We start from the raw sequence: 12,426 nt of genomic DNA on the forward strand, positions 1-12,426 counted from the left end.
TATTTTTTTTTTTTTTTGTATAAGCAAAGATTCAGTAAGCTACACAAACAGCAGATATTTCAACACAGTATTAATCAGTAATAGCAATGGCACGTTTTCAATGCCTTATAGTTTTCTGTTTTCTTTTAATTTAGTGTAATGGAGAATTAAGCCCCTCTTGAGAAGAAAGTGAATGGAGAGGCTGGTGTCTCTTGGAACCGAAAGATGGCGTTTTCCTGAAGGAGGGCCTTTTGTTAAGATGCTGTAGAGTCCTCTTGGCATAAATTTCCTGAACCAGTGGTGAAGCTCTTTCCTTGATCTTGAGAATGCTGAAGAAGAGAAGCCGGTAACATACAAGGATGAACACCACTATACTCAAATCCCACCACTTGGAACGATCTACTGGGACCCCAAAATATTTTCTAATGATTTCCTCGCCTGTCAGTTTCCGATCACCAGGTAGTAAAGGGTCGAATTCAAGGCCAATGAAGTCGTTCTTGTAGGCACCCTGCATAATTAGATTCATCAACGTGATCACTTCCTTGTTATTTTATTCTAGGATTTTGTTGCATCAATCCGGGTGCTAAGCTTATCATCAGTTATTATAATCCGGGTCTTGCCTGCTTTGGTTGTGTTGTCGGAGAAACATTTTTTAGCTGTAATTAAGGTCAAATTTGTCATTATATTATGGGTCAATGTTAAATTTATTACTATAGTTTAATTTTATTGAATTTTGTCATTATACATTCAATTTCATTTATTTTTACATACAAAATAATGAATTTGGTAAAAATTTGCCAGTTGTATTAATAAAATATTTCATTAAATATCCTAATTCCGTTACTTTTTTTTTTGTCTAAATTCAATAAAATTGAAAGTATAATGACAACATTCAATAAAATTGGCTGAGTCAAAAAAAAAATTCAATAAAATCAAAGTAACGATGATAAAATTCAATACTGAACCATAGCATAGTAGTGAATTTGATCGTATTCAATATTCATAAGTTTCAAGATTCAATTTCATCCTTATGCATTTAAGTATCAATTTTTTTCTTCTAATTTTCTCCTTGTGTATGTATATATTTGTCAAAAAAGACAATAAATGTCCTGAAAAGATAGTATATACTTCTCTCGTCCAATTTTAGCCTAAGGTATTTTTGTCAAAAAGGTCGTATGATATAACCTTTAGATAAGCATTATTTAGGAACATGCAAAAGTAGTTATCTTGATGAGAAATGATTAGAGGATAAGTAATTGCACATTAATGAAATATACCTGAAGTGCCCATGAACTAAAAGTGATATATGAAATCGGGTAGCGCCAAAATATCTTAGGAAGATCAGGCAGCAACCTAAAGAACCCAGATGTCATCATTATAATTCCCTGCACAAACAACAGCAATATGTAAACAATGGTAGCAAAAACATCAAATGGAAACAAATCCTCAATTACTTGTTTTCTCACGTACAATTATGCCGGCTCCTGTCACAATTCCCATCAGGTAATTCGGAACCAATGAAGCTACCACCATCATCAGACTCTCAATCACAGTGATGCTGAAAAAGATATTGAGGCAGAAGAACACATAATGCGAAAATTCGGATCGAAATTTCACCAGGTAAAAAGTTATAGTCCCGGTGATAAGTGAAATTGCAACCAAAAATGGAAATGAAGAGAAGAAATTAGAGAGGGTATAAGCTGCAACTCCATAATATCCATTGAGCCTTTCTTTATTGAAAACCTGTTCCAAAAAATTGGAAATGCAGATATCAGAAGCTGTAATGTAACATGCCAATGTTAATACTTTATTTAAGTCAACTGACTTAAAAAAGTTAAAACAGACTGCTTACCTTCATTTCTTCAACGAAGGAAGGAAAGCCTCCGATAGACATAAAGGTCATGAAACCTGTAATAAATGCACCACAGGCTACCCGCGCGAGAATTGCAGTATTTCCATAGCCAACATTATAGAAGACGGTTCCAACACAAATAGATACAAGTATATATATCACTATCCTAGCCCAGTAATATCCTGCATCTCTACACATGTTGACAAATGATCGTTTTGTCAATGTTGTAAGTTGCTTCAACCATCTTGCTTGACTTCCCTTCTGAATTTCTTCCTCAAGTCCTTCCTGCAAAACATAAATTTTTTCAGGCAGCGAATTACATTTTAGCAATTAGCGTGATAGGAGTGATTGATCTCAGGGAATATGTTGAAATTTGTGTTTGTTTTAACCATTGAATGCAAGTGATCAACAAGATTCTCAGTGGTGATCAAATATCCATGGATACCCATGTCACTAAAAAATTTAAGCAGTTTTTGGTTTGGCAAATCAAAGAACAAGACCGAAAAGCTATAGTTTTGATTGCTTACAATTTTAGAGATTTCTTGAATCCTAGCTCGGGCCGTTTTTGCGTACTTTGAGCGCCTGTACTTTTCAACAAGGGCAGCCTTGATCTTTGCTGTTGCCATATCCAAGAAAGGGTCTGATGATGTTGGTTTATCCTGTAATAATGCAACAGAAGATTATTTGTGACAATAGTTACCCTTTTTATCCAAGAAAACACATACGCGTGAAATTCTACAAACGGTTTGAACATTACTTGCAATCTTAATTCCTAACACAGCAGAAAAGTATTATGTTCTATGAGACATGCTTCACAGACAACCTGTTATGCTGGGCAAGTCAGATATTTAAAAGGTTTATTCAAGCATTCCAAACTGAAGAGCCAAGTTCTTTGACAAGAATTATTTTAGCATATGCCTGCTGGTGTTTGCCAAAGAAATACAGTATCCAAGTTCTTCAAGTGTACTCGAAATGTCTTGGATAAAAATTAGAAAAAAGAAATGAAAACAATGCTTCAGCTTTCAAGGAACTAGTTATTATTGAGTAGCATATGGAATTGGTGTTGAGCGATACATACGCGCAGTCTTTGAGAACCTTTCAATGTGGCCGTTACGGTGTCAAAGTCTGAATTTATACATCGGAGGAAGTGATCAGAAGGATTTCTTCTACTTGGGCATGGAAAGCCAGCCTCAGCAAAGAACTGTGAAAATCAATATTGAAAAAATTACATTACAAGAACGTCAAACTTATGTAAGTCGTTCATGAAAATCACATGAAATGCCTTTTGTTTATACCTCAACAGCCATCCTTGCCTCTCCAAAATAAACAGTTTCACCAGTAGATAATAAGAAAAGGTCATCAAACAGCGCAAAAACCTCACTACTTGGCTGGTGAACAGAGGAGATAACTGTCCTCCCATCGCGAGCAATGTTTCTGAGAGATTGAACTACAAAGAAAGCCGAGGCACTGTCAAGGCCACTAGTAGGTTCATCCAGGAACAATATTTTTGGCATTGTGATGATTTCAAGTGCTATGCTAAGTCTCTTCTTCTCCCCACCACTTATTCCCCTTAAATGCCAATTCCCAATCACTGTATCAGCACATTCTTGGAGACCCATTTCCATAATTGTTCCCTCCACAATGTCTTTCACTTCCTCTTTGGACAAGTTATCTGGAAGCCTTAACTGAGCTGAGTAGCTTACAGTTTCTCTCACTGTGAGAGTTCCCAACATCACATCCTCCTGAGTCACATAAGCCTGAAATTTCCATATGCATCAAATTAAGTGTCAACATAAAGAGTGAGTGAAAAATATTTGCTCTCCAATTTAATTATTTGAATTTGTTTCTGAAAGCCTTAAGAGAAGAAAAAAACTTACAACACCACCATAGTCTAGTCTCTTCTTCTTCCCATTTAGAAGAATATTCCCGGTCATGACCACATTTCTGGCGAGTCTACCTGTACCAAGATCAAGGTACTAAAATGGTTAACAGAAAAAGTAATTTAACAGTGCTGATATTAAATGTGTTTACCAAGTATTGCATCACTAAAAGAATCAATTTTACAAGGCTTTTGATTTCCTTAGAGGAGACAGTAACGAAGTCAAACTTTTATGTTTGAACAGTGAAAATAAGAAATTCAATGTTTGTAAAAGTGAAATTATAATTTTTTTAAAAAAATTAAACAAATAAAATTATAAAATTTAAAATAAAATAAAAAACAAAGAAGACTAATTAAACATTGAATGACTAATTTTGGGTTCAAATATGTATGAGTTGAAGACTTCATTTAACTTATTCAACATCACACTCACGTGGGTGAGGGTGACCATTCACATTTTAGTTGTCGGCATGAAAGGTAGATTTCCTGTGGAATTGACACCAAGTTAATACTAACTGCTAACTGGAATAATAATATTATAATTATGAAATGAAAGGTCCCACTTTGAGAACTATTCCATTGATGTCGATTGTTATGTTCTTTTTTAATATATATAAAAAATAAGTATTTCTTTTCAAAGAGCTGAATTTGTACTTTATTTTTTAAAAATTGAAAAAATTAAAGACTATAATTGACAAAAAAAAAGAGAGGAGAAATTCTATAAACTTTGGTGAAAATAAATGCTTTCTGTATTCCAAAAACAAAAATTTGACGGGATAATGTGCCAAACTTGGGAGGTATAATACAAATTTCACGAGAGTTTGGTTGACTTGGAAAGGCGTATCACATGAAAATGAGCACACCTGTCATGAATATAGGGCTCCACTTTGTTAAGAGACGGACTTTGCTAAATTAAAGGGGTCCCTCTGCAGATGGCAGTTCGTAGTTAGCTATCTTTTTGGACTGGCAACTAATTAATGAGGGAAATTAATTTCTTCTCTCTACCATGCAACTTGCTGCAAACACCAGCCCATGCTTTTCTGCCACACTGTTCTATTTAATTAGGTTAACCAACAAAGTAATGGTATTGAATTTATATTTTCACATAAAGGATTGGTTTTATTATTATTATTATTATTATTATTATTGTAAAACCACAGAATTTCTACAGTGTCAAAAATCTTTAAAGATTTATATGTTTGGTAAAGACCTAATTCCTGCATATGTATGGACTGTCAATGTTAGATCTAATGTGTGTTTCTATTTACTGACATACTGTCAAGGTATAATAAATGTGGTAATCACCCCTTCTGTTCATGTTACCCCTTCAAAAACTAAAGTATATTGATATTAAAATGAAAATTAGAATTATTTAAATAACTAAACTACAATAATTATTTTAAAAAGGGTAAATTTTAGCATTATATGTGAAGGTAATTTGTCTTGGAGCTCTCAAGGCACTTGTTAGGGAACCACTTCTTTGTTCCTAATCAATTTTCCTTCTTTTTTTTTGTTTTCCTTTGATGTCAATAATTCTTTGTTTTTCCTTTTGATATTGCTAATCAATTTTGTTGCAAACCCCAAAAGGCTTGAAAAGGAATTTATACTAGGTGGTCAGGCTTGTTGTTACAAGACACATGAGTGCTCCAACAAATAGAAAGCAACCCTATCCAAAAAGAGAGAGGGAACAAACATTTGCCTAGAATAGCAACAACAAAACTTCTAGTAAACTAACCGTTTCTCATATTTTATTTCTATTAATTAGTATTTAGTTAAATGATAATAATATATACCTATTTGATAAAAATGAAAATCATCTTTGTTTTATGCATATAATATTCACGAAAAAAAACTGGAAGAAAGGGAGAGAGCAAAGTAAACCTGCAAGAGAGTCAAGAAGTGTGGATTTTCCAGAGCCAGATGGACCCATAATAGCCATGATCCTTCCAGGCTCAGCATATCCACAAAGTCCTTGAAGCAACCTTTTCGTTGGTTTATTAGCAAAGTTTGGCAACACCACCGTGAGATCCTGCCAAACCAAGTAAACACCCCTGACTTCTCCCTCAGCACCGCCGCCAGCAGCACCTTTCTGACTGCAGCTCGCCACCTCTATCTCCATGGCAGATCACTGGCTGAGGAAATCCGTGGCTGAGCAAACTGGGAAAAGAGGAAGAGAGAAGAGAAGAAGAAGAACGTGACAATACGCCCATCTACACTTAGAGAGTTGTTATTGGCCTGTTAGTGATTGAACGAACGATCACCAAACAACTAACCATTAATGCGGCTCCTGTGAATTGAGGCTCATACCAATAGCATGGGACAGAGAGAGAAATAAAAATTATAGCTAAAAGAAAGAAAAAGAGATTAATGGGCTGCTTTCAAACAGATCAGAGTCATATGGGTGGCAAATGAATGAAATAAATGAGTGTGGATGGAATGACACTAGATGGTACTAGAAGTAGCATTCATGACTGATAGTTACTGGTTCCTTCTTTATTTCAATTTTACTAAACCAGGGTTTTTTTCATATTATAACAATCCTACACTATATTTCTATTTTTTATATGTATTTCTATTAAAATACTATTTCATATTGTCTGTAATTTAAGGAAATATTTTTTATTTTAAATTTTTTTGTGAAAAAATTTTATAATTTTAATATTGATATCTAGTTTTTTTTTTAAAAAAATAAGAATATTGATATCTAATTCTTTAAATGTAAAAAAAAACAAAAATCAATATTCGCAGATAAAAAAATGTAAGAATTTAAGGTGTTTAAGATTTTTTGTTTTTGGATATCAAATTAAGATTTACAAAAAAAAAAGTATTAGGCCCAAAAGGAAGAGTTTTAAAAAGAGAATTTATAAGTGTTTAAGAAATTAAACATGTTTTAAATTAATATTTAGGTATAATGCTTAAAAAATATTTAAACTATTCAAGAAACTCAAATAAGTCATTATATTTTTATTTTTGGTTAAATAAGTCTTTATGACTAATGATGTTTAACAACTAATTAATTGCCATTAGTTAAATGTAACTTATCATTTTATACTCACGTGGCACTGACATGACATTAACATGAATAGTAAAAATACCATATGGTAATGTCATCATGTCATATTAGTATATCATGTCGTCATTAATTATAACCAATGGCAAAACTAGGATTTCATGTTTGAGGGCGAAGATAATGTCTGTAAAATAATTATACTAGAATATCAATGTTTGACAAAAATATAAAGTAATTTTTAAAAAATCATGTAAAAATTACACAAATAACTCCAATTAAGTTTTAAGTACAAAATAAAGATATTTTTTTAACAATTATGGCATACTAAGATTGGACATCTTGTGAAACAAAAAAATAATTATTGTAAGAGAAAAACTATAAAATTCTAAAAAAGGTAAAGGTATATTATGAAATTTTAAAACTTTTGAGAGACCCCTACTAGTCTCTATTCCCTTTGACACTAATTATAACATGTCAACACGTCGGCATCACATGACATAGAATGATAAGTGACATTTTAACTAATAACAATTAGTAATAAAAGTTTATTTGATCAAAAATAAAAATATAAAAGTTTAATTAAACGCAAATAAAAGAATAAGAAATTATTTGAATTTTTATAAATAGTTTATGAATTGTTTTTAGAATATTATGTCTAATTTTTATGATAACATAAATCAAATAATAATAATAATAATAATAGGTTTTCATATCTCAAACCAATAACTTATACTGTTTATATTTGATATACTAACAATGTATAACTTTTATACATTGTCAGCTCACCAAATATCATCACCTTATTAACAAGATAAAAATAAAAATCTTTAAACACTTAAACCTAAATATTAAAAAGTTTTTAATAATTAATTAAAGAAAAAATTTCTTTTTTCTCTCTCCAACTTTCTCACAACTTTTTCATTTTTTCAATCTCTCTCTAGTTCCATCTCCATCATTCTCTTCTCTCTTTCTTCTTCTTCTTTCATTAAAATTAAAAATTAAAATATTTTCACTTTTCCCTAAAACCTCATTCGCCTTCTTTTCTTGTTCTTCAACAAGCATCCAAACTAAAATCCTACTAAATAGAGTGCTATTGAAACCTTAAGAAAGAGAAAGAGTGATGAGTTTGGTATGGAGATTTTTTTTTTGTTGAAAGAAAGAGAGAGAAAAACAAGAAAATAATTCTTTTATTGGTTAGCATTGTAACTAGATTGGTCAGCCTGGGATAGAAGAATCCTTCATTAAGTTGTGACAGTATTATCTTTGGAGGTAGAATCAGTGTTACAAAAATTTTGTCACAACTTCTATTAGAATTTGAATTTGATAATAAGCTGATGTTAGTTAATTACATTTACCATTTTATCATTTACTTTATAATCCAAAATCAAACTAAAGTAACACCCTAATTTATTTATTTGAGAAAAAACAATGGGTGTTATCACATTATAATCCTAAATCAAATGTTGAAATCACTTAAAAAATATATCTCTAAAATTAACAAGTAAAAATAATCTTGAAATCTTTTGAAGTTGAACAATTTCGCTAAACCTAATTTTTATGAAAGAAGAAGAAGGGAAGAAGGAGATGATGGAGTTAGAGAGTGATAAAAAAGAGGAGCAATAAAATAAAGTTGTGAAGAGTGAGAAAATTTGTTGTATTTAATTAATAATTAAAAACTTTTAAATATTTAAGTTTAAGTCCTAAAAATTTTTACAACCACAGTATTCCCACTTTTGCAAATAAAAGTAAATTTTCTCAATCCTAAAGATTTGATTATTATTCGCTACTCCTAAAAGTTGGAAATATGTCTTATTGGATAATTAGTCAGCTAGTAACTGCTCGAGTCTTTTTCTTCTAATTTCCATTGTTTTGTAGAGAGGTTTTCTCTTTATTCACTCTTCAAATGCCGGACTCCTCACTCTTTTTCTTTTTGTTTTTTTTTTCTTTTTTATCTTTACGACTTCATGTTCATTTTTTATTTGAAAGTTACTTCATGTTCATTTTTATCTGGACAGCAGTCAACCACGAGATTTTTTACCCTTTTCGGCAAAATCAACCATTTTATTTTATAATTTTAAAAAAAGAGAAATTCGAACCAAATTTTTACATAAAGTCATATATATCCCTATTATTGAATAATATTCCTTTCCTTTCAAGTTAAATGTTCATTTTCCTTTTTTAATTATCTCCATATAATATTTACTTTCTCAAAATAGAATGAAGCTAGATTTTCAATACTTTTCATAGAAACACTAACATTAAGAGGTTCTCTTTACTTGAAGGGTAAAATTTATTGAGTAAAGAGCAAAATACTTGTTTCTTAAAATTTAGAATCTTTTGGAAAATGGATTTTCTGATGGAGGAAATAATTGTTTTGCCCAAAGTTTTCTAAGTTTTCAAATCCGAACAAAATTAAAATAGTGACATAAGTAAAATATAGGAGAAAATTATATAATATTTCACAGTCCAACCAATTAATTTATAGTAGTAACAAGTAAGATATTTGTATTAATACATAATTTGTTTAGTCTCCGTTTGATTGATATTTTATTTTTAATTCTTTTGATAAAAAATAAATATTAAAAAACCCGACAAATAATAAAAGATAAAAGCTATAATACTTTACAAAAATAGCTTAAACTATTTAAAAAATTTTAAATAAATTTTTATTTTTATATTACGTTTAATAAAGATTTTATATTTTTATTTTAAGTCAAATAGGCGATTATGACAAATAGTTGAATAACTATTGTTAGTTAAAACATACTTGTTATTTTTATGCCATGTGATGTTGACATAATAAGCTAACATGTCATAGTAAATAGTGACATAACATTAAAACTTGTTCACATGACATTTTTCACTATTCACATTAATGTTATGTTAGTGTCATGTTAATATAAAATGACAAGTGATATTTTAATTAATGATAGTTAATAAACCATTAATCATAAATATTTATTTGATTCAAAATAAAAGTATATGAATTTGATTAAACGTAATTAAAAAAACTATAAAAAATTTGACTTAGAGCCTGTTTGGCCTAGCTTTTTTCTAGTTTAAAGCTATTATGAAGCTTTTATGAAAAATAATAACTTTTAGAATTAAGTTGAAGTTGTTTGGTAAATTTTTTTTTATAAGTTCTTTTTTATAAGTTATAATTTTGGTTAAAATTATCGTAAATGGTATTTTTTTTGAGAGAATTATATTATAATTATTTTTAATAGATGAGGATATTTTTAAAACAAAAATAAAAATTTTCTTGTATTTTTAAAAAAATAGAAGAAAAAGCTCCTGATAGGAGCTTTTCCCTAAAGCTCTTTTTTTAAAAATTTTATTCTTTAAAAAAAAGTTACCTTTTTTTTAAAGAGTTTTTCAAAATTTATATTTGATCTGACTTTTACTTTTAAGTGATAGATAAGTTGAAAAAAGGTCAGACCAAACAAGCACTTAAAACAATACATTTTAAAATGTACTATTAAAAATATTTTAAATAACATTTTTTTATATTTTTCAGAATATTTTTGTAGATCTAATTTCACTATGTAAATTTTTAGATGCATTATGAATAAAATGTAATGATAAAACTTACATACACTAGTAAAGGTTGTACTTTTCTATATTATTATTAAATATGACAAAAAGTGAAGCTAAAAATTTAAATAGCTACACTTTTTAAAATTTTATTATATAATAAAATATGTTACCTAAAGAAATATGATTAAAACTCAAATTTTTCATGGTGAAATAAAGAGTTGTTTAAATTTTCTTCAATAATTTGAGAATTTTTTAAAATATTATATCAAGATAAAAAGTAAAAATATTAATCAAAAGAAACCTCATTTTTTTAATAAATAAATATAGATTATCTAGAATATCGAATATGATAAATTACTTGCGGAATGTATAAAGGTAACAATTGACAAAGCAACAGAGGAGCTAGCAGAAATTAACCAAACTATTCCTTTACCTTTCACTAAAACATAAAACACATTGGTAAATGCAACTTTTACACCAACAGTCGTTAAATCACCGGCTTTTTTGGTAGGTCAAATTGAATTGATAGTTAGTGGCCACCTTTATCTGTCCCAAACGATATAGTTGCCCTTTTAATTCAATTCTATTATTCAGCAAAGACAGGCTGTGATTGCGTACAGTCCGGTATTTAAAAACATATACACAGCCTAAGTTATAACCCATTATTGTAGGCCATTTTATCACATCTATTGTACGTCAAATTGATCATGATGTTGAAATGTCCTTATCCTGTCACTATTCATGGGTCACACTTTTTGATAATTTCATTTGTGTGATAAATTGGTTATTCAGTATTAATTTTGACACGATAATTTTTACTGACAACTTATTACTAATATGGTTTAGTTAACTATAAATGTTGTGCTAGTGTAAAAATTCTTCTGAACTAGTTAAGGAAATGCTTCACTTAAGGAAATTCTTCCTAACTATAAACGTTTAGTTTTTGACAACATCATGGTATCTGGCTAATTGGTTGCTACAAACAAAGTTTCATAAAAAGAAGCAATATGTGCAAAAACAACCTAAGCTTGACGTGCTGACAGGTGTAATCCCTCTTTTGTAAGGATCCAAGGCCTCGGGTCTAAATGCAGAAAAATCAAGAGTGGTGAAGGAGTCTCCAACTGATGGGGATTTTCAAAATAGAAACAAGCTGATGCTTGAAGAGGCAGAAGCAATATGGGAATTGGGAAAGAATTTTTGGGGTGGCGTAGCAAGCTCAACGGAAATTGTGGGGATTGAAAAGTTGGAGAGGCTTGAAGGGGTCTCTACAATCGGTAAAAAATAGCTGATGAGGGTAGGTATAACTCAATTCTTTTTACTGTTCTTTCATTAATTGACCGATCGTCTTGTGGATTGACTTCGGAGCGGTGATAGCTGCTAGGTGAGTCGTCCTGTTGTTTGGACTTTACTGGTTCAGCTTGGTTTGGGCATTGGCTAGGAATTTTGCTTTCGTCTTGGATAATTATAGGAGGATCTTAGCGGTAGCTATACTGGCGAGAAGAAAGTGGGAATGGTGTCTATCCCGGGCAGTGACTTTGATGTGAGTTTTTGTTTATGCATGATTAAGATCAATGGAATTGGGGGTTGACCCTGTGATATAATAACGTGAGTTAATCCATATTAGCAAAAGTTAAGCTTTCGTTCAAAGCTGATTTTGATCCAGAATGGAAATTATATCCTGGAATGTAAAGGGGTTTCCTGTAATGTTAGAGGCAGTGGAAGTTGCTTTTAGCAGTGCATGTGCGCTAACGGCATCAATATGATTATTATTTTTCAGTCCAACTCAAAAATTTTTCTTCAATGAAATAATTTTAAAAAATAAATTAAATGAAGGTAAATCTTTTTAGAAGATATGTACATAACGAGTGAATTTAATTAATATTTTATAATTATTCACAAATATAATTCATTTTTATGTCAATTTTGAAAGACCAAATTTAAGATAATATAAATATAAATATATTTATAGATGTATCAAAAAAAAGAGATCAAAACATGATTATATAAAATTCATTCATTGAAATCAAATGAAAGGGAAGAGACTTCTTCAAGGAATATTTAGCACTAGCGTAAATGTTGAAAAATAGTGTATTTCATTAGGTTCAAATATCCTACATTGTCAAGATAAATGAAAGGTGAATGCCTTATATGTGAAAACACACTATGAGC

At 30.2% G+C, this 12,426-nt stretch overlaps 1 protein-coding gene across 1 annotated transcript; it reads right to left on the bottom strand.

Annotated features, from left to right (window-relative positions):
* Nucleotides 1-6,092, bottom strand: LOC110412773 (ABC transporter G family member 15-like). The gene is made up of 9 exons (XM_021423394.2): nucleotides 5,592-6,092; nucleotides 3,709-3,788; nucleotides 3,127-3,588; nucleotides 2,910-3,032; nucleotides 2,359-2,490; nucleotides 1,832-2,116; nucleotides 1,450-1,722; nucleotides 1,257-1,364; nucleotides 1-487 (listed from the first exon to the last, which is right to left on the bottom strand). The coding sequence occupies exons 1-9, from the start codon at nucleotides 5,827-5,829 to the stop codon at nucleotides 131-133; spliced, it is 2,058 nt and encodes a 685-aa protein (XP_021279069.1). The 5' UTR covers nucleotides 5,830-6,092; the 3' UTR covers nucleotides 1-130.
* Nucleotides 6,093-12,426: the final 6,334 nt, after the last annotated feature.

This window comes from Theobroma umbraticum, unplaced genomic scaffold (genome assembly GCF_002168275.2).
Source record: "Theobroma umbraticum cultivar Fairchild unplaced genomic scaffold, ASM216827v3 scaffold_95.0, whole genome shotgun sequence".
NCBI classification, from domain to species: domain Eukaryota; kingdom Viridiplantae; phylum Streptophyta; class Magnoliopsida; order Malvales; family Malvaceae; genus Theobroma; species Theobroma umbraticum.